Here is a 21469-nt window from a genome sequence, read left to right on the forward strand (position 1 = left end):
ATACATAACACCATTCTGTAACGGATATTGAAGTAAAGATTGCGGTTACAAAGTAGCGGTTTAAAATTAATAAAAGTTTGTTAGACCAGAGTCATAAGCTAGAAATAGGCCATGTTCGGGACACTCAAAGATCCAGCTAGCTGACTACTTTTTTAGTTATTGTAGACCTATAGGAAGAAAACCTACCTGTTTTCTGCCTAGAGTTCGCGTCCGCTTTTTAATTATTAACAATTTAGTGCAAACATCGCGATTTTTTCGATTTTATGCACCCCATTCAAAAGTTAAATAGTTGACATAAAATTACAAAATTCCATTTTTTAGAACGTTGAAAAACCTTCAGAATTTCGATTTTTGAAAGTTAAAAAGTTAATTTGTTGCTACGCAAACTGCAAAATAAGTGAAAATCGTTATTTGTTACAACTTTTACTAAAACTAACTTAGAACTTTAGAGTTTTACCCAAAGTTGGGCATTGGGGTACTTAGCAAACCCTCAAAATTTGAGACCAATCCATTAATTAGTTTAAGAGTTATTCTATTTGTTTTTTCCAGAGACCTTTATTTTGCAATAACATAAGACAGAAAATAATAAAGATAGGACAATTTCGAGTATGCCAAATGGATGTAGAAATCTTATGCTATCAAAATGTACTAAAAAAAGAATGTGTGTGTACTTTGTACGCACGTAAGAAGTACTTTGTACTTCTATTATATGATTATATGATTATAAACGAAATTAATATACTTTTTATTTATATTTTATTTAAATATTAAATTAATTTATACTTACTACTTCTCAAACATTTTTATTAAAACAGTGCCAAAAAACACATTAAAAATGCCACAAATGATTTCTGAACATTAATTGTCGGAAAAATTTTTAACTAAATCGTATTTTCTGAAAATAAAATTATATAATAAATATACTTACAATCATAAAATGTATAAAAAAAATAAAAAAATAAAAGTTTCTATTGGGATTCGAACCAACTTACCACGCGGCTGGTATTTGCGTTGTATTGGGATTCACCCGCATTAAAACTTCGCCACAGAGACAGCTTGTCATTATGTGTGAAGATCGTCTAACTAAACAGATTAACCTTTTGACATTTTTAACTTATGTAAATCAAATTATTTTGATTTTGAATTGAAATGATTTAGAATTGAAAAAATACAACAAAACATAGAGTAAGAAGACAATATATTAGGTGAATATTGATAGAAATTTTGATGGTAATCAAATTATGTAAATAAAAGTATAACATACTACTTATGTATTTTGGTAGGTTCAAGGTAGGTATCGGAGCCCGTATAACGACTAATAAATTTCGCAATCACTTGCGTCGTGCAAAGTGGCTATGTTCAAATATCATAACAAAATTTGATCAACTATTTATAAAACACTTACCAGTGAAAGATTCTTTAGCTTTGAATAAGCGAGATCTGCGGCACTCATACTAGGCACAGTTTGATGAGCTTTCACATTGGCATGCAACAATCATCTCTTCTATGTAAATAAGTCCAAAAATATAATATGAAAACTATTTAAAAAGGCAGTATAACCATTAACTAACTTTTTGTTTGTTGTTTCTCTTCCTACAAATTTTAAAACGCAACAAGCATACATTATAACCAAACCATGCACAGTCCCACAGCTGTGCCACAGCTGCCATATTGGATAATTTTTGTCATGTCATTTGAACATCCAATCAGAACAAAGTTATAATGCGCATGCGCCCGGTCGCTAGGTTTTCCCATATAAAATTTCACCGTCATTACGCCCGTAAAGAAGTATAACTTCAAAAAGATAAAAAAATTATCTAGTATAGTTAAAAATCTTAATGCCAAATTTTTTAAATTTTGTAGTTTATAAACATTTAGTATGACTTTAAAAATATTGTCTGTAGAAAAAATCCTTTTACATATTAGAACAGCTGCTATTTTACACGAATTTCTAAAAATGTAGTTCAATTGATGACTACTCGTGGTAAGTAAAGGGAGAGCTGGGAGCCGACAAATTCACGAGTTCAAAAACTAAAAAAGGCAACTTAAAACTACTATCATTTTCTATATCTCGTGATCTACTGAATATATTTTGACCGTTCTTTTATTAATTTGCATGTAATTTTTCTGTAAATTACAAATATTCAATTTGTCTAGACATTTATTAATTAATAAACAGTTTTATTTAAACAAATTTGTTTAAACTATTTTTAAAAAAAACTTTTGTTTTCCAAAAATCCATGATTTTAATCATACTATCATTATTAATCACAGAAAAATTTAAGGTATACTTAAAGAAAAAATTATCTTCTATAAATAATTATGTAATTAAAATAATTTATTTATTAAAGCGTACTTTAACTTTTTCTACGATCATTAATGATATTATGTTTAAAAAAATAGAGTTTTGTAAAAAAATAATTTTCTCAAGACATTTTAAACAAATTAGACTGTTTATTAATTAATAAATTTATAAACAAATTGCATATTTGTAATGTACGTAGAAATTACATACAAATTAAAAAAAGAAAGATTAAAATGCATTGAGTTGATCCGGAGATACAGAAGATTGTATTAGTTTGAAATTGCTTTTTTGGTATTTTAACTCGGTGAAATTGTAGGTTCCCCCTAGTAATCGTTTGAACTACATTTTTGAAAAATCGTAGAGGGTGCTTTGCAGTACAATGTTTGTGTAAATTTTTTAAGAAAAAAGACAAATCCCATTCTTTATATGGGGTAACATATGGCTAACTTTTGTCCCAAGTGAGCCCAGGCTAAATTTTTTATTTGAAAATTCGTGTTAAAATACTATATTTTCGAATATATAAAAATATTGTTTCTACGGACAACATTTTTAAAGTTATTCTAAATGTTTATAAACTACAAAGTTTAAAAAATTTGGCATTAGGATTTTTGACTATATTAATTATTTTTTTTATCTTTTTTTAATAAATTTTGATACTACCACTCTTCTACTTTCATTTGGCATACTCGAAATTGTCCTATCTTCATTATTTTCTGTCTTATGTTATTGCAAAATAAAGGTCTCTGGGATAAACAAATAGAATAACTTTTAAACTCTTAACTCTTAAGCGAATTAGTGCATCGGCCTCAAATTTTGAGGGTTTCTTAAGTACCCCAGTACCCAACATTGGGTGAAACACTAAAAGTCTAAGGTAGTTTTAGTAAAGGTTATTAATAAATAACGATTTTCACTTATTTTGCAGTTTAAGTAGCAACAAATTATCTTTTTTTTAACATTAAATAATCGTCATTTTAAAGGTTCGTATATATTTTGAAAAATTAAATTTTGTAGTTTTATGTTATCTATTTAGCTTTTGAATGGGGTGCAAAAAATCGAGAAAATCGCGTTTTTTGCACTAAATTGTTAATAATTAAAAAAACGGACGCGAACTCTAGACAGGAAACAGGTAGGTTTTCTTTCTGTAGGTCTACAATAACTATTAAAGGTAATAGCTACCTGGATCTTTGAGTGTCTCGAGAAAATCCTCATTACCCTGGACTATGTCTTGCTTGTTCGGTAGGGCATTTTATTTCTTGTTGAGGATCCCATTGGTCATTCACCCTCATTTCTAAGTATTTGAATGATTTCACTTGCTCGATTGGAGCATTATCTAGTTGCAGTTGTACTTTGAAAATGTGCCCTTTCTTATTGCCATGCATTTGGTTTTTCCAACATTCATCTTCAAGCCATATGTTTTTCCCGCGGTATTTATTTTATTTAGCATCAACTGCATATCATATTCGTTATCTCCATCATTCCATAATATACTCTTATTTGTTCGTCGGTATATCTCCTTCCACTTTTATTATTTTTTAGGTCTCTTATTACTTCTATTACTTTCTTTTCTGTCGGTTATTGTGTTCGTTGTTGAATTTTTGGTCACTTGTATTTTACTCGGAGTTATACAATAAAACTTAATAATCGTGACAGTGCTAATAAATATCTATACTAAAACGGGAAAGTTACAGGGACTTGACTGTATACCATGTAGTTAAAAAACTCTAACATCGAAGTAAAAAACTCCTAAGTAGTAGGTATAATTTTAATTTATTTAAAAACCATAAAAATTCAAAAAGATTACATAAATTTGTTCAGAACGAACGTTTTCGGACTTATCAGTCCATCATCAGTGAACTTATGTTCAGACTGGGTCAATCCAAGCCAAGTGGTCCAAAGGTAGTTGCTTGAGAATTTTTAATATTTTTTATTTTTCTGCCTTTTAAACTTCAGTCTATAGAGAGTACAAAATTGTATTCATTTTATTTTTAAAAAATTTATTTTGCCGATGACGATCATTTTTGTTAAAGCGTATCGATCATTTTCACGGAAAACATGGCTTCGCTCTTTAGCCAATATTTTCACTGAGGTTTGTCCTAGAACAATAAATCAAAAACCAAACTTTTTAGAAAAGTATGCTTTAAAAACGGCCTATAGCATTATTTAATTTCAAACTACCTTTAAGGCCTTGCCTTAAATGAACCTCAAAGTTCAAACAGCATAAGGCAAGCCGATAATGGTTTGTAATTTTTTTCCGGAAAAGACGTACATACATATTTTAAATAAAAAAAGTTTGAGATTTGAGTAAATTTGTTCTAAAAAAATCTCAAAAATGTAATTTTTTGAAAAATTTCAAAGTTTAACCCCTTATATCTCTGATGAGCACGCATGAAAAAATTTGAAATTTGGCTGTATGTTGGCCCCTAACAAGTAGAATACGCACTAAAAATTTGGAATTCTAGACTTACGTCATATAGGAGTTACATGCCTAAGAAAATGGTCAAAAATCATTAATTTGAGCGTTTGTGGGCAGGGTAATTAAAATTCAAATAAACTGTCTAAAGAAATAAAAATTTATTTATTTTCAGCAGATTTCACAATGAATACAAATTTATACAGGGTGGGCCAAAGAAAAGAGTTTACCGCGATATTTGGCAATAGTTGCCTATTAAATTTTAAGGAAATTCCAAAATAGGTCCATTTTTATTTTTATATTGCAATTTTTTGGTATACATTTCATACTACGTGACGTCATCCATCAGAGCGTGATGACGTAATCGATGACTTTTTTAAATGGGAATAGGGCATGTGGTATCTTATTTGAAAGCGTGTTCAATTCTCTATTCAGTAATATAAACATTATTATCATTATTTATACATGCTGGCAAAAAAAATATTTTTTTGAATTAAATTAGTTGGTGCGTAAAGAAGAATGTACGTACCTAATTTATTTAACTCAAAATACATTGTACTGCTGTCAGAAAATAGAAAAAATGTTTATTCCACAAAATAAACACTTCTATTCGTTTAAATTAAATCACAAACAGCCTCCCACCTACCTCTTGACAGTTTGAACATTTAATTTAAACGAAAAGCAATGTTTATTTGCCAAATAATAATTTTTTTCTATTTTATGACAGCAATATATGTTTTGAGTTATATAAATTACATACATTCTTCTTTTTGTGTCAATAATTAATTTAATTCAAAAATTATTTTTTGGCCACCCTGTATAAATAATGATGTTATTGTTTATATTACTGAACAGATAATTACAGAGAATTGAACACTCTTTCAAATGAGATAACATACGACCCCTATTTCCATTTAAAAAAATCATCGATTACGTCATCACGCCCAGATGGATTACGTCACTAGTATGAAATATATATAAAAAAAGAATGTGTATGTACTTTGTACGCACGTAAGAAGTTATACTTCTATTATATGATTTAAACGAAATTAATATACTTTTTATTTATATTTTATTTAAATATTAAACTAAAATATACTTACTACTTCTCAAACATTTTTATTAAAACAGTGCCAAAAATTAAAATAATAAAAGAATAAAACACACACAAACACATTAAAAATGCCACAAATGATTTCTGAACATTAATTGTCGGAAATTTTTTTAACTAAATACGTATTTTCTGAAAATAAAATTATATAATAAATATATTTACAATCATAAAATGTATAAAAAAAAATAAAAAATAAAAGTTTTTATTGGGATTCGAACCAGCTATCAGCGCGGTTGGTATATTGGGGTTCATTCGCCTTAAACGCTTCGCCACGGAGGCAATGTGTCATTATGTGCGAAGATCGACTAACTAAACGGATTAAGCTTTTGACATTTTTGAATAAAATTAAATTATTTTGATTTTGAATTGAAATGATTTAGAATTGAAAAAATACAACAAAACATAGAGTAAGATAACAATATATTAGGTGCATATTGATAGAAGTTTTGATGGTAATCAAATTATGTAAATAAAAGTATTATATACTATGTATTTTGGTAGGTTCAAATAGGTAGGTACCTATGATACATTTACAATTATTACGTACCTATTGCTTTAAAAACTATTTAAAAATCACTACAATTATAAACTTTTTTGTTTCTGTCCTCACAACAATAAAACTAATATATTATACATTTGTTTACCTTCATATTGAACAATAATTTATTATTGACAGATCATTTCAACACCCAATCAGAGCCCGTATAACGACTAATACCATACTGTCGGTGTGCGCATGCGCGCAGATCAATATAAATTCACCCTCAATCTCAATCGCGCCTAAAGAAGTATAACTTCAAAAAATTGCAATTTAAAAATAAAAATCGACCTGTTTCGGCATTCTCTTAAAATATCAAGGTGAACTCTTTTCTTTGGCCCACCTTGTATAAATTTGTATTCATTGTGATATCTGGTGAAAATAGATTAATTTTTATTTCATTAGACAGTTTATTTGAATTTTAATAACCCTACCCGCAAACGCTAAAATTTTGACCATTTTGAATTTTGACCATTCTTTCAGGCCTGTAACTTCTATATGGCGTAAGTCTACAACTCCAAATTTTTACTTCTTATTCTACTTGATAGGGGCTAACATTCAGCCAAATTTCAAATTTTTTCATGCGTGCCCATCAGAGATATAAGGGGTCTATGAGATTTTTCAAAAAATTACATTTTTGAGATTTTTTTTTAATTTACTCAAGTCTTAAAGCTCAAACTTTTTTTATTTAAAGTATGTACGTATGTCTTTTCCAGAAAAAAATTACAAACTATTTTATCGGCTTGCCTAATGCTGTTAAAAAAATGCTGAAAATGGAATTTTATCAGTTTACGTTTTCAAATTTTGAGGTTCATTTAAGGCCTTAAGGGTAGTTTGAAATTAAATAATGCTATAGGCCGTTTTTTTTAGAGCATACTTTTCTAAAAAGTTTGGTTTTTGATTTATTGTTCTAGGACAAACCTCAGTGAAAATATTGACTAAAGAGCGAATCCATGCTTTCCGTGAAAATGATCGATACGCTTTAACAAAAATGGCCATCATCAGTAAAATAAATTTTTTTAAAATAAAATGAATTAGCAACCAACTTAATTTATATTGGACCACTTGGCATGGATTGACCCGACTTCAGTTAAACAAAATGGTTGTTTGAGATTTCGAGTAAGGTCTCATAATGTTCCAGGAAAGTATCCGCTAACATCGGCTTCAAGCCTTTATAATTTTACGATTTAAGAATGTTCTACTTGGAAGTGTTTTACTTCGATGGTAGAATTTGTTTAAATAAATATCTATTTTGATAGCTAATATATTCTTACAATTTTTTTAGCTCCATTAGCCTTAAAGCAGCAAGCACGGATAGAAAGATTACGAATAGAACTAAACTCAGAAAAGGCTAAATTACTTATAATGAATGAAGAAATTCAAGAATTAGAGAAAAGTAGACTTGAAAGTGAGAAAAATGCAGAAATTGAGAAATATTTAATCAAAGAAATTAAACATCTTCGGTTTCAGTGTAACGACTTGGAGTTAGATGGTAAGCAATCTCAAATATGTCATTATTGGTTTTACACTGGATTTGTAAATTCTTGACTTCATATCAGTGTTTAATATGTCGATTTCGCCATATAGTGTTAAGTATGTCGGTTTCGCCATATAGTGTTATTTAGGCATCCTGTCAGTCTATTTGCTTTTTGTACATTCCATTATCATTTCTTTGTCCAGGTCTCCGTAACTTGACAATAATGTAATTCTAAGGTATTTTAAAACGTTTTTATATAGGTACTTGGTCTTTGTCACTATCTCCGCAAATTTTGTAATCCATTTTAAACAGAATTCTAGACACCTGAAATTTTCAGAATAGCTCAGAACTTGCTAACAATGCAATATTTAACTGCTATTATATGGATAAATCTTCTTCTTCTTCTTCTTCGTGCGACTAGGATTACTCCTGTTTGTCTACCTCTTATTCTGTTTCAGTTGTTGTTGACTGTACATTGTCTTTCCACCTTTTCGGCGGCCTTCCAACGGGTCTTCTGCTATACGGCTTGTTGTTTTTACAGATGTTCGCTAATCTATCTGGTTCCATTCGGTTTACGTGTACGTTCCAGCTTCTCATTATGGATAAATCGATTTTTTTTAATTTTAACTATTTTAAAAATGTGACTAATGCAATGACATTTTATATTCCATTTTAAAGTACGTTAACAAATCGATAATTACAAATTGATGGTGGCTCAGTGGTAGAACATTAGACTGCAGATCGAGAGGCCCCGAGTTCGAAACACGGCTGTTGCGTATCTTTTTTAATTTTTTAAATAAATATTTAAAAGTTAATATACTTAGAGTTCATATTTTATAAGTTAATTATTATATATACCATTTTAAATATTTTCTTTGGTTTATATGAGTTTAAATCCGCTAGAGTTAGAGAAAATATGCCTCTAAAATAGTCGATTACAAAATTTTTTATGGCAGAAATTGAAACAACAAAATAGTTTATAATTTTATATTGGGTCCTATAAATAATGAAAACGTTTTATTATAAAAAGTTCTTTTTTATAACAGTGTAATTATTACTTCCATTACTTGTTCAATACTGATGGCATCAATTTCTGTTTTACATCTGATTGGTTCTTTTAATGATTACTATTGTTTTAGTTTTCTGAGATGAAATTGTCATATTGAATTCCTTTGCTCTTATGTTAAATCTGTGGACTAATCTTTGCAGACTATCTTCATTTTGGGATATCAATATTGCCTCGTCTGCGTAGCAGAGTATTTTACTTCTATGTTTACCCACTCTATATCCTCTTGCTTTGTTGACGTTTTTGATGATTTCATCCCTGATTAAAGTGAAGAGCATAGGACTCAATGAGTCTCCCTGTCTTATTCCTTTGCCTATATCTATAGGTTCTGTAAGTTTTCCATCTATTCTGACTTCCATTTTGTTGTTTTGTTAGATGTTTCCAATGGTTTTTATGATATCTAGGGGGACTTCTCTATTATATAGAAGATGGATTACATATTTGAGTCTTACTCTGTCAAATGCTTTCTTTAAGTCAATCAGACATAGAAATGCTGGTCTATTATACTCTAGTGATATCTCAGTAATTTGCTTTATGACGAATATTGCATCTGTACACGATCTTCCAGTACGAAAACCCTGTTGTTCATCTTGTAAACTTATCTGATTAATTAGGTCTTGTCAAATTTTAGTTGTAAGTTTTAACTTAAGTTGATACTCCTGTAGTTTTCTGGCTGCTTTTATCTCCTTTTTTGAATAGTATTCTATTCCTGTTCTTTCCGTATTTTATGGTGTTTTATGATTGTGTTAGTTAATGGTGTTAATTGTTCTGTCATTGCTGCTCCACGATATTTCAGTAATTCTTTTGGTATTCCATCCTTACCTGCAGCTTTTCTGTTCTTCAGCTTTTCAAGTGTTTTTCGAATTTGATCTTGATTATGTGAATATTTATAATTTTTACTAATAGCGATTTCGTATGTATTTTAGGTGAAGCATTTTACAACAACATATATACAGGACAGGGTATAAACGAGTTTTCTATACCGATTCCAAGACTGCGGCAGAACCCCAGACGACGTCTGCAACACCAACTGCAACCGACCAGTCCCCCAAAATTCGAAGGTCCCAAGTGGAACTGTCAGTTATGTACATTCCTTAACCACCCGATATTGGATAAATGTGAGCAATGTGACTTCCCGAGAATATTGCACGGTACGAAAAAAGCAGAGACTATTAATCCTAACATAACCGTTGGTACTTTGCGCATGCTTAACAACATTGACATCGGCCGTACTTCTAGATCGCTCAGTCTCAATAACGTTCCCAGGGAACAAGCCACGAGACCGATCGGATTTGTAATTAACCAAGAAAATGACCAGCAGCCTAGCATTAGCATGCCAACGCAGATTAACACCAGCCATTCAGCGCCGAGTATGCTTAATACAATTTTTATTAACAAAAATCAAGTTTAGTTCTAATTTATCGAGACAAGACATCTCGTAACGCGACGACAGTTCGTAACGCCGTCGATTCGTAACGGCAACAATTCGTAATGGTATAATTCATTTTTATTCTTGTAGCTTTCTATTAGTCAGAATCTTTAGGAATGAAATAATCAATATAATGTACGGTGCCGGCAAAAAATATTTACAAAGTGAATAAAACGCATTCTTCTTCGGCCTTCAGTAACCCAACTTTGGACATTCTTCTTATGGTGCCTATCCGTTACGGATGTTGGACACTAACATGGCTATTCTGACTTTGTTGACTGCTGCCCTGAAAAGTCCGGTAGTGGTTAATTTAAAGTTCTTCGTCCTGGACCTCTTTTCCCATGCACTTTACCTTGAAGTATGGTCCGAAGTAGGTCATATCGTTGTTCATTGCGCATTACATGGCCCAGGTATTCCAGTTTGCGACGTTTTATGGTTACGACTAGTTCGCGCTCTTTACCCATTCTATGTAGAACTTCTTCGTTGGTAACTCTGTCTATCCAGGAAATCCTCAAAATGCGTCTATAGCACCACATCTCAAATGCTTTGAGTCTCTTCAGTGATGCTTCAGTTAAGGTCCATGACTCCACGCCATATAAAAGAACGGAGAATACGTAGCACTTTGGACATAGCCTCCCCCAATTCAATCCAGTGTTGTCTATTTTGTGCCACCTGTTTCCAGTTGTGTCCTTCAAACTTCTTTATGTCATCGGCCCATCTCATTTGTGGCCTTCCTCTACTTCTTCTTCCTAACCACGGTCTTCATTGTTGTATTTCGTGATTCCATCTTTTATCCTTCAGTCGGGCATTGTGTCCTGCGAAGCTCCATTTTAATTTGGCAGCATGTTCTCCTGCGTCTTTCACTTTTAAACGCATAAATCAGGATAATTGTTATTTTAATTTTATAAATCAATACTTTATAAAGATATTTATTTTTGGATTCGGTGGCAGTTATGGAAGGGTTAAACATTACTACAGCCCTGATGATAGTGTCAGTCTTAGATGATGTTTTTTAATAGCCCCAGAACCAGGTTTTCTTTCCGGAACAGTTGCAGAAGGCCACGACGCATCCGACTACTTCAATAGGGATGTTCACAAAAAATTAAAAAGTCATTTCAAACATGTAAAACGATTAAGAAACACCCTAGGAATAGTTGTCCAAAATTTCAACAAAATTAAAAAAGCCTTTCTATAAAAAATCTTTATTAGAAATCTAGCATTATTTTAAATTTCAAGAACGCTTCTCTATTGGCCTGACGTCACTAGTTGCATACCCCAAGCGCGCGCCATTCTCATTGTGTTACTTGGTGTTACTGTTTACCTGTTTGACGTCTCAGGTCATTTTATTTTGTTCTCTTCTTGTTTTATCAGGGTTAAAGTGGAGTTTTATGGTGAATTTGTTTAGTTTAAAGTGGATAGACTGTTTGTAAGGACATATTTTGAGTTTTACAAAAATAAACAAATAAAACGGAAGAAGGTTTTCAGAAAGCCGATTCGTATAAACTACCGACTGTAGTGTAGATGTAACAATGGTGGGCATCTTGTAAAAAAATAAATCTACCACAGCTTTACTGAGCGTATATTCCATATAATTTTCCATGTCTTCTTTAAGCTAAAAAAATAAATGCTTAATACTCCACAAAAAAAAATAGAGAAAGTTGTATGCATGCATTGTACGCATGCATATTGTATACATACATTGGCTGGTTATTACTTTACCTTGGTTAGGTGTATTAAAAATATTTTTTTTCTTCTTCATGTACCTTGTCCGTTGTTGACGTTGGCTATCATTATGGCAATTTTAATTTCATTTGAGGCGTTTCTGAATAACTCGATCGATTTTTGTCCAAATCATTGGCGTAAGTTTTTAAGTCATGAGTGTATTTTCTTCCGGGTCCGCGTTTGCTCTCTATTTTACCTTGCGTTATCAGTTGGAGTATATGATATTTATCATGCCTCATGATATGACCGAAATATTTAAGATTTCGTTTCTTAATTGTAAAAGAGATTTCTTTTTGTTTTCCCATTCGACGCAATACCTGTACGTTGGTGTGGGTCACCCAGGATATTTTGAAGATACGTGGGTACACCCACATCTCGAATGCCTCTAGCTTTTTCATTAATGTTTCCAATATTGTCCAGGCCTCTGCGCCATATAGCAAGACCGGAAATAATAACATTTTAACAGCCGCATTTTTAGTGGGAGAGATATTATATCGCAATGGGTGAAAATATTCCTCATGCATGTTGTTAAATGTTGCTATGTCCTTTTCAACTCTAGATCTTATTTCGGTTGTTTCGTATTTCGAGTTGACAACTGTTCCAAGGTAAAAAATATTTTTGAACTTGGGTATTATACATTTTCATTTCAACCAATCTTTTCACTAAATTATTAATGATTATAATGTAAAGTCAGGCCTACATCCACATGTAGTTATTTCAAGGTTTACTTTTACTGTATGTATTATTAGAATCCCGTTTTTAGGAATATCCCAGTTTAAGGAATACAAATTTGAGGTCCCGAAACTTTTTCATTTACTCTTTAAGGGGGTAGGTGCAAAATCTTGGTCCAATGCTATTTAAATTCATTCATTTTTTTCGAATCCTGAGAAAACTAATAAGTATTTTTGAAAAATGTAAATGCAGAAAGAACATTTACATTATTACCAAGGGCCGAAAGTCTCTGGAAAACTTGTATAATGTTTATTTTATTAAGTTAGTTCTTTAAGTTAGTTATTTTAAGTTCTAGCTGCAACAAACCATTTCTTTTTCTGTTTTAAATTGGCTGGAACGGTAATAAAAATCTTGTCAGAACTGTTTTTTGATGTATTTACACACCCAGGAACAAAACACCACTTATTTGGCTTTATTTTTAATAATTAAATACGTAAAAAACCGCGCACATTCAAATACACTGAGTAAATAAGTATACAAAACTAGTCGTCGATCAAAGACGTTACGACTGCTGACGTCACAGACCGTAGCCTCGCTGCAGGGTACCGTTTTTCTAGCCTCCAAGAAAATCAACATTATGAACTCATTTATTTTAAAAAATATACATTTTTAAACAGTTTTATGATTGTTACGTTTTTATATACCTTGTAATCTATTGAATTTAACTATATTTAAAAAGTAGTGAACATCCCTATTGGTAAATTGAATTTCTTGAAACACCAATGTCAGGTGCTATGGTAATTACAAAGTCTCCTTTCCTAATTAACGTTGAAGCACGAATCTTTTTTCATTTGTGAGTTTCTTTCGCCTAATAGTTTGTACTTCAATTTTTCAAGAAGTTTCACATTGACTCCTTGTATATAAAGCCAATTGTATGTATAGTACAAACCACAGAATAAACTAAAGAAAATTAGCGGTTATTAAACTACAGACACCTGCCGACGGAAGTACGTCATCACCTCTCCCCTCAAATGCTAAACAGGCTCACATAGAACGCAAGCAAGTTTTTTTCCAATTTAGTGATTTATTTGGCAATGTAAAGATTATTTGTCGGCACTGTAAATTTTATAGGTTTCTATTGGTGATTTCCTACCTCTAATAGTTTCATCTCATTTTATTTCACAACGTATTATGTTTTCCGTCTTTTCAAATTCCTTGTAGCGCGGTTTATTTCCACCAAACAAAAAAAAATAAGGAACAAATCAGACACTTTTTGACTGTTAACAATTTGGCATCTATTTAATTGGTAATTTCTCAAAGCCTACTTTAGGCTTGTCTATTAAACTAAGCCGAAAATGAGGATTTATTGATGAAAAACATGGCTAGTTGTTAACGTACCTCACTTTTTTATTATCCAACATAAGCAAATGAATGAAAAAAGAAAATGTCAATAAAGCCTAGGGCTCCAGTTGAGTTTTAATTTCAATATTTTATATGTGCTAGAATATTCCACAGGGTGCTCCGAACTTTAAGGAAAAAACACAGTATGATTGTTACACCCGGTATAAAATTGCATTTACCTTTTTAGAAACAATACTACTACATCGATTTTCTTAAATAATAAGGCTATAACATACTAAAATATCACTTAAATCGGACAAGAGTCTTACGAAATTCGAGACATCTAACATGTCTCTTTTTTAAGGTGTTCTGTTAATTTTGCCGCTGTGTATAGTTATGAACTGTCGCCGTTACGAATTGTCGAGTTACGAACTGTCGCGTTACGAGATGTCATGGAACTCTAATATATATGTGCGGCGGCATTTTTACTGACAAATAAGACTTTCAGTGGCAATTATTGTACCTTAAGGTGGTTGCAACTTATTTCAAAGTATTTTTATATACCGTTAATATGTTGATTTAATAAAATTATATTGAAATTATTCAACAACAATTTTGTTTACTTTTTTGCATCCCTGTTACTTTTTCATATTTTTTTGGAAACATTTTTCAAAGTTCTGCGTATTCACGAATCTTTTATTACATTGTCCTTTTTGGAAAATGATTACAAAAGTCTTAAAAATGGTTTTAACTGCTTCGTTTGAGCGAGTATACCACTTTATGAAAAATTTTAAAGTGCATGTTGGACGCATTTTCGTACGCCCCACGCCTAAACCTGTAGCTTTATCGCGGTTAGGTTTTGTTATTGTATAACGTTTAATTGTGATTAGTGGTTTCTGAGATACAACCGATCAAAGTTGACCGGCATTTACGACAAAGATATAAACAATAGGATCATAATTTTCGAACCATCACCTTTTTATTTTTGTCCTCTTTCTCCACACCAATTTTCATATTTTTAAAATGCTCATAACATAATATATTATTATAATAAAAACTATCGATATTACGGGTGAAAATTGCCAAAAATAGCAAAATTCCAATCAAAAATTAGGTTGGAGAAAATGTAATCACAAAAGTTCAAAATCGGTATACGTTAAAAAAGTGCATTTTCTCGGCTTCCCATGGAGCAATTTTCTTCATTCTTTTTTTGTTCCCAAGTAACTCGAGTTGAGCCATCTAACTAATGCGTTATTAAATGTCAAAGTTGCTTTTGTTTTATTATAAAAGATTAATTTATGTATTATAACAAATTTTTTTAATTTCGTTAAATAAAGATTGTTTAAATAATTATACAGCTTTCAAATGAGAATATCTGTGTTTTTAACGTTAAAAGCTACACTTGTAGTAAGTTTATCTAAAAAAGTCTACAACTGGAAAAAATATGTAGTTTTCTTTCTTGTAAATAAATAAATCTATTATAACAAAACAAAAGCAAGTTTGACATTTAATAATGCGTTAATTAAATGGCTCTACTCGAGTCACTTGGGAACAAAAAAAAAGAATGAAGAAGATTGCTCCACGCGGAGCCGAAAAAATGCATTTTTTTTTTAACGTATACCGATTTTGAACTTTGAGACTATATTTTTTTCAGTCTAATTTTTGATTAATATTTTGCTATTTTTGGCAATTTTCACTCGTAATATCGATAGTTTTTATTACAATAATATATGTTATGAGTATTTTAAAGATATGAATATTGGTATGGAGAAAGAGGACAAAAATAAAAAGGTGATGGTTCGAAAATTATGATCCTATTGTTTATGTCTTTGTCGTAAATGCCAATCAACTTTGACCGGTTGTATCTTATGAACCGCTCATCACAAGTAAACGTTTTTTCATTTAAAAGAAGCGTCCTGCCGCTTTTTTTTCTAATACCGTTTTCATGATTTAGTTTAATTTAATATTTACCGAGATATTTTATTTGTTTATAAGCCAAAAAATTGTTTATAATTTTAAAATATTTCTGGGGCCGCTTAAATAGTCCAATCTCAATTCTGTAAAGTACATTAGATAGGAACAGTGTCTTTTTATACAAAAATAATAGTTATTCTTATGTATCGTAATTATTATGGTTATTATAGCGACCTTAATTTTTTAATTAACAATTCAATTGTTGCTAAACTGTTCATTCAATTTCCATCGGCTTCTGGAATTATAATCTATACGAAAAGAGCTTTTATATTACTAAGTTATTTAATTACTGACAAACAATTACTTATCTAAAATGTTAGTTGAAAATTAAAGATTTTGTTGGAAAAACCCGCATTTTCCGGGGAAAATTTTCGTCGAAGCAAATCGGGAAAAACACGTCTCTATGCAGAATTTAATTACGGCGAATTTTTATTTGGGTGTTTTTGGTGTAAAGTTAAAATCTTTGGAGTTATATAGCAAAAATTGAAAAAAATTCGATTTTCGGGCGCCATTTCATTTATAAAAAAAGTAACACACGCATACCTATATTATTAATATATACAATCAAAAGATTCGATTCCAGCAATAAAATTGCTGGTAAATAACTTTTCCTTGTATTTTATTTTGCTAATTAGCCCAGAGTACTAGTAATTAGTGACTTATTAGTTGTTAGACTTATAAATTTTGGAGGGCATTATGGAATGTTTTTGTGCAAAAGTCGGAGTAAAAATGAAAATTTCGAGTGGAATTAACACATAAGCAGGATGTCTGAATCAAGGATAGAAAGAATAGCCACCCAGGAACAAGTCACCGTTAGTGTATATAAATCGACGTAAAGTGACACGAAGAGTTCAAATATCGACTTCATAATATATATATATATATATATATATATATATATATATATATATATATATATATATATATATATATATATATATATATATATATATATATATATATTCTTTTTCCGGTCACGTTGGATGAAAACCTAGACATGCAAAATCCAATTGCTTGTTTATTGTTGCAGACAATATTAATGCTATCCTTACTAAGGTTTGTTTTTAAACCAGGAGGAGTAATCTAAAAAGACAGATTCACACTGAAGAAAGTCTCTAGAAAAATTACCAAATATGTACATCATCTTTGGTTGATCATATTGGCCTTCGGCGGTAATCCATAAATATTATATTAAACTAATACGTCGCTAAGAGTTCTAAAGACAACTCTTTTTTAATAAAAGCAGACTAATAATCTCAAAATTGAAGGAATAACGCAGAAAATACAAAAATCGCCGATATAACTTAATTAACCCATGAAATGCTAATAGTGTCAAAATTTTATAAATGTCTTTAATGTCAAAATCTCATAACAGTGGAGTAAACTTGCCTGAGGTTGGACCAATTACAAACAAGCATTACGGCTCGGTAAATTTGAATTACTCCTGGTTTAAAAACAGTAGTGAGTTAGTTCTGACTTTTGTTGTTTTTAATTTTGTAGACAATCTAACTTCTAAATTACCGCTTTGTTTTTTTTAGAATAATGCTGAATTTGTTAGAATAAATTTTTATTCGAATTATGTACTTTAAATTAAAAGTGAGCAAAACAATAAAAAATATGTTTTTCAATAATGTATGTATATATGTAGCATTTAGGCCAGAACGCATTAGGCCGGCCACAGACGTACATGCATGCATGAACAGGCCTGCCTGTCATCCATGACAAGCAGGCTTGTTCATGCTTGCATGTACGTCTGTGATGGAAAAAGATCACAAGCGTAAGCTCTTCGATGCTGCCTGTTGCCTGATAAAAATACAATCATTCAACCAGCATCCATTTTGATGGGAAATAAGCCAAAATTTTACTAAAAAATTGATTTTATTAACGTTTTAACTTAACGTTTTTTTGTTTAATTCATTAATATTTTTTCTACTTTGACAACGGCATCCGATTTGGACGTCGAAACGTTAATAAAATCAATTTTTTAGTAAAATTGTGGCTTATTTCCCATCAAAACTAGTTATTTAAAAAATGCCACAAGAAAATAGCTTCAGAACACCAGCATCCATGATGCTTGAGCGTGTGTGATGAGTGCCTGTCACAGGCGTCAGTTCAGTCATTCTGGAATCGTACCAGCGAAAGGTGTTATGTTTATAGTTTATTTAACTAGTTGAACTGTGGAAAAATATGGCAACTGTAGAGCGTAAAACGCTAGGACGAACGTGGTATAAAGAAGGAATGGGTATTGAGGAAGATCAACACTTTGCGCTCCAGTATTAGAAGAGAGAAGATAAAAGTCGAAGCTTCAAGAAAATCTGGTCTGCCTCAACTGATGATTTGTGCAAACCCAGCCTTTGGCACTATGACCTTTTTGATTTTTTGGGGGACCAGGACACTCCCAGAGCATCAGTCTCCAACATCTCATCTCCAGAAAGAGACAATGATGAGGTAATAATATTAAAAATACATTTTTATTTATACAATTAGATAATTTAAATATTATTTTGCCAATGTTTATTTACTTAGGTACATTTTTTATATAAAATTTATGTTTATTTACAATCTACATCAGTACAAGAGTATTAAGTAAATGTGTTCTATGTTCCATTCGTCTTCGGTGTTGGGAAACTGAAACAAAAATTTAAGCAAAAAACTGAAGTTTTGAATTATAAAAAAATACTCGTTGTTTCCCTACCACCCTATTCAGCTTTTCAGCTCCTCTTCACCGGTAAAATATTGCAAAACTCCGAATTGTTTAAAGAACCGCTTGGATTGACATGAAATTTGGCATACACATAGCTACTAAGTCAAAGAAAAAAAGTGATATTGTGCAGATGTGCGCTTTTACCCTGGGGGTGACTTTCACCCCTTCTTGGGAGTGAAAAAACATACCTTCAAAATAAGTCCGGAATTGGATAAGCAACTTTTGTTGTATAGAACTTGTTTTTCACTAAGTCAATACTTTTCTAGTTATTTGCGAGTGAAACAAAAAAAAATACGTTTTTAGATGGCTTTTCGCAAATAACTCAAAAAGTAAGTATTTTATCGAAATAAGTATTCTTGGCAAATAAACATTCTATAAAAAGTGACAAAAATGGTGTATATATGAAGTCCATAGACGCAGTAGAAGCAGAGTTGTAGCTAATGGAATGTAGGTTCTTATTCGTCAAATTTCACATCGAATAGTTCAACGTGAAATAACCAAAAGATCAAGCTTTTATCAGAGAAAACTCATTACAACTTTTCTAAAGTGTCCAAAAAAGCTTATCATTTCTTGTTTTTTAAAAAACATCAAAAGTAAGTACCTAAGTTACGCTCAAAATAATGTTGGTCCCTTTTTTTTGGTAAAAAAAATCGTGAAAATCACCCCCAAATAGTATCTCAAATGAAATTAATCAATACCGCTTCGCCAAAAACTTTATTTTTGTATTGTTTATAATGATCTGTAATTTCATCGATTCAAAGTGCTTATTTTTGAAAAGGCTGAAGTTAAAAGGACTTAAACGAGTCTCTAGTTACGAGTGTATGCTTTTTATCAGTCATATCTCAACCAATTTTTGTTTTACAGGAAAACAAGAAATCTAAAATATTCAGAAAAGAGAAACCTACATTTTTTTACTCGTTGAGTACAGTGGAACCTCGATAAGTCGGCCCCCGATAACCCGGAAGTCCGGCTAACCCGGACCGATTTTCATCGGACAAACATATTATATATAGTCTTTTAAGTCCCTTTTACTTTTCAGTGTCGGGACAGGACAAACATTTCAACAATAAAAATGTATGTATTATGTTAAAACATTTTATCTGCAGCCGCTTCTGGAATGTTTTGAAAATATCGAATTTCATTGATAAAACTTCCCTTCAATCATAATGTAATATTTGAGAGATAATGGGTATCTGTGTAATTTGAACTATGTATATGATAGTAAAAATGACTCATGCACACGGCGGCGGCAGAGATACGTTCATTATCGCAAACAACAGGCACCTGTTATTCCTTTATTTATTTTCAACTGTCTTTTAAAAAATTGTTTTTTAAACAATGGTCTTTTAAACAATGAAAGAGTCACTGTTCTTAAATTACATAACGTCGTTCCGATGGCAGACCAGAAGAAATTGACACAACCAAACTGACTGAGTTTTTTTACCTAGAAATGAATATGTAATAATACTCTATATTGTCTATACTAAACTCTATACAACTATAGGTAACTGTGCATATATATTTCATATTATTTTGCTTATAAGGGACTCTATCTATAAGTATACCGTATTTTATTAATTTTTACCATGCTCTCCGGCTAACCCGGATTTTCGATAACCCGGATCGGCCGCGGTCCCGATTAATCCGAGTTATCGAGGTTCCACTGTACTAATAATTTTTAGGATTTTTTTCAAATCAGAACTACACTGTGGTTACCGATAAACTGCAGCGGGACTCTGTGCATTATAGTATACTACGTGAAGAAAAGTTTCTAACGGCTTTGACGTGCATCGATATTGTCACGTGAATGCGATTATTTTAATCGTTTCGTTTCTATGTAGAACACTACGAATGAATACTATATTGCACGGAGTCCCGCTCCAACTTCTACGTAGTCTGCGATGAGTCCGCTACTCTCTAATGCGTTCTGGCCTTTATTCGCTTGAAAATTTACAGTATTTATTTATTCAGAATAAGTTTTATAAATTAAATAAATTATTTATTTGTTTTAGTCTCAGACTTCACTTCGTTCCGTTCCTTAAAATGCTGATGGATATATTTGTATTATAATAAATACTAAATAAATGTTAGTAAATTTATTAATTTGATTTATTTAATTTTTTCGTAATTTTTAAAGCAGTTTACCTTTTTCTATATCCCTATATATAAAGTAAAAACATAAGAAGATCATGCAATGTAGAAGACATAAATTGATGGGTGACAAAACGGAAACAGGAGTGGAACGAATACATTAGTAGAATGGCAGAGAGAATGGCATTGAAGACCCTCGGAAGGTAGATGACAAAGAGAAAGACCACATACGAGATGGTTAACATTAAAAAAGCAGCAGAGACAAATTTTATTGGAAATAGAAGAGCTTGTGAAAGGCCTATTCCAACAATGGACAATAGAAGGTTAAGAAGAAGAAGAGAAGACAGAAAATATGAAATTGAAATAAACGAGAAGAAGAGCATGCTATTAATAATAAAGAATAATACAAACAAAACACAGAGGAAAGCAATCAAAAGCAAACAGACAAATGTGAGATAGTAGAAATACAACAATAGATATAGCTACAACCAGGGTAGTAAGTACGATGTTGCGGGACCCGGGGCAAACGTGATCTGGAGGCCTCGGAGGTTCACCCCCCAGCGGAAGGGGGGATGAACCCCCATCTCATCTGGAATCATCCGAAAAACGTTTTACGAAGTTGATTA

At 31.3% G+C, this 21469-nt stretch overlaps 1 protein-coding gene across 3 annotated transcripts in view; it reads left to right on the forward strand.

Moving 5' to 3' along the window:
* Positions 1 to 20851, forward strand: part of LOC114324415 (TGF-beta-activated kinase 1 and MAP3K7-binding protein 2) — a 33394-nt gene extending 12543 nt beyond the window's left edge. For 2 of the 3 annotated variants that reach the window (XM_028272255.2, XM_028272256.2), the window contains exons 3-4: positions 7653 to 7859; positions 9837 to 13923. In XM_028272255.2, the coding sequence (XP_028128056.2) occupies positions 7653 to 7859; positions 9837 to 10321 (692 nt within the window). In that variant the 3' untranslated portion in view covers positions 10322 to 13923. Of the gene's footprint in view, positions 1 to 7652; positions 7860 to 9836; positions 13924 to 20764 lie in introns of those variants that run through there. The other variant, XM_050647760.1, reaches the window with a different exon arrangement.
* Positions 20852 to 21469: the final 618 nt, after the last annotated feature.

The sequence above is a fragment of the Diabrotica virgifera genome, chromosome 3 (genome assembly GCF_917563875.1).
Source record: "Diabrotica virgifera virgifera chromosome 3, PGI_DIABVI_V3a".
Taxonomy (NCBI): domain Eukaryota; kingdom Metazoa; phylum Arthropoda; class Insecta; order Coleoptera; family Chrysomelidae; genus Diabrotica; species Diabrotica virgifera.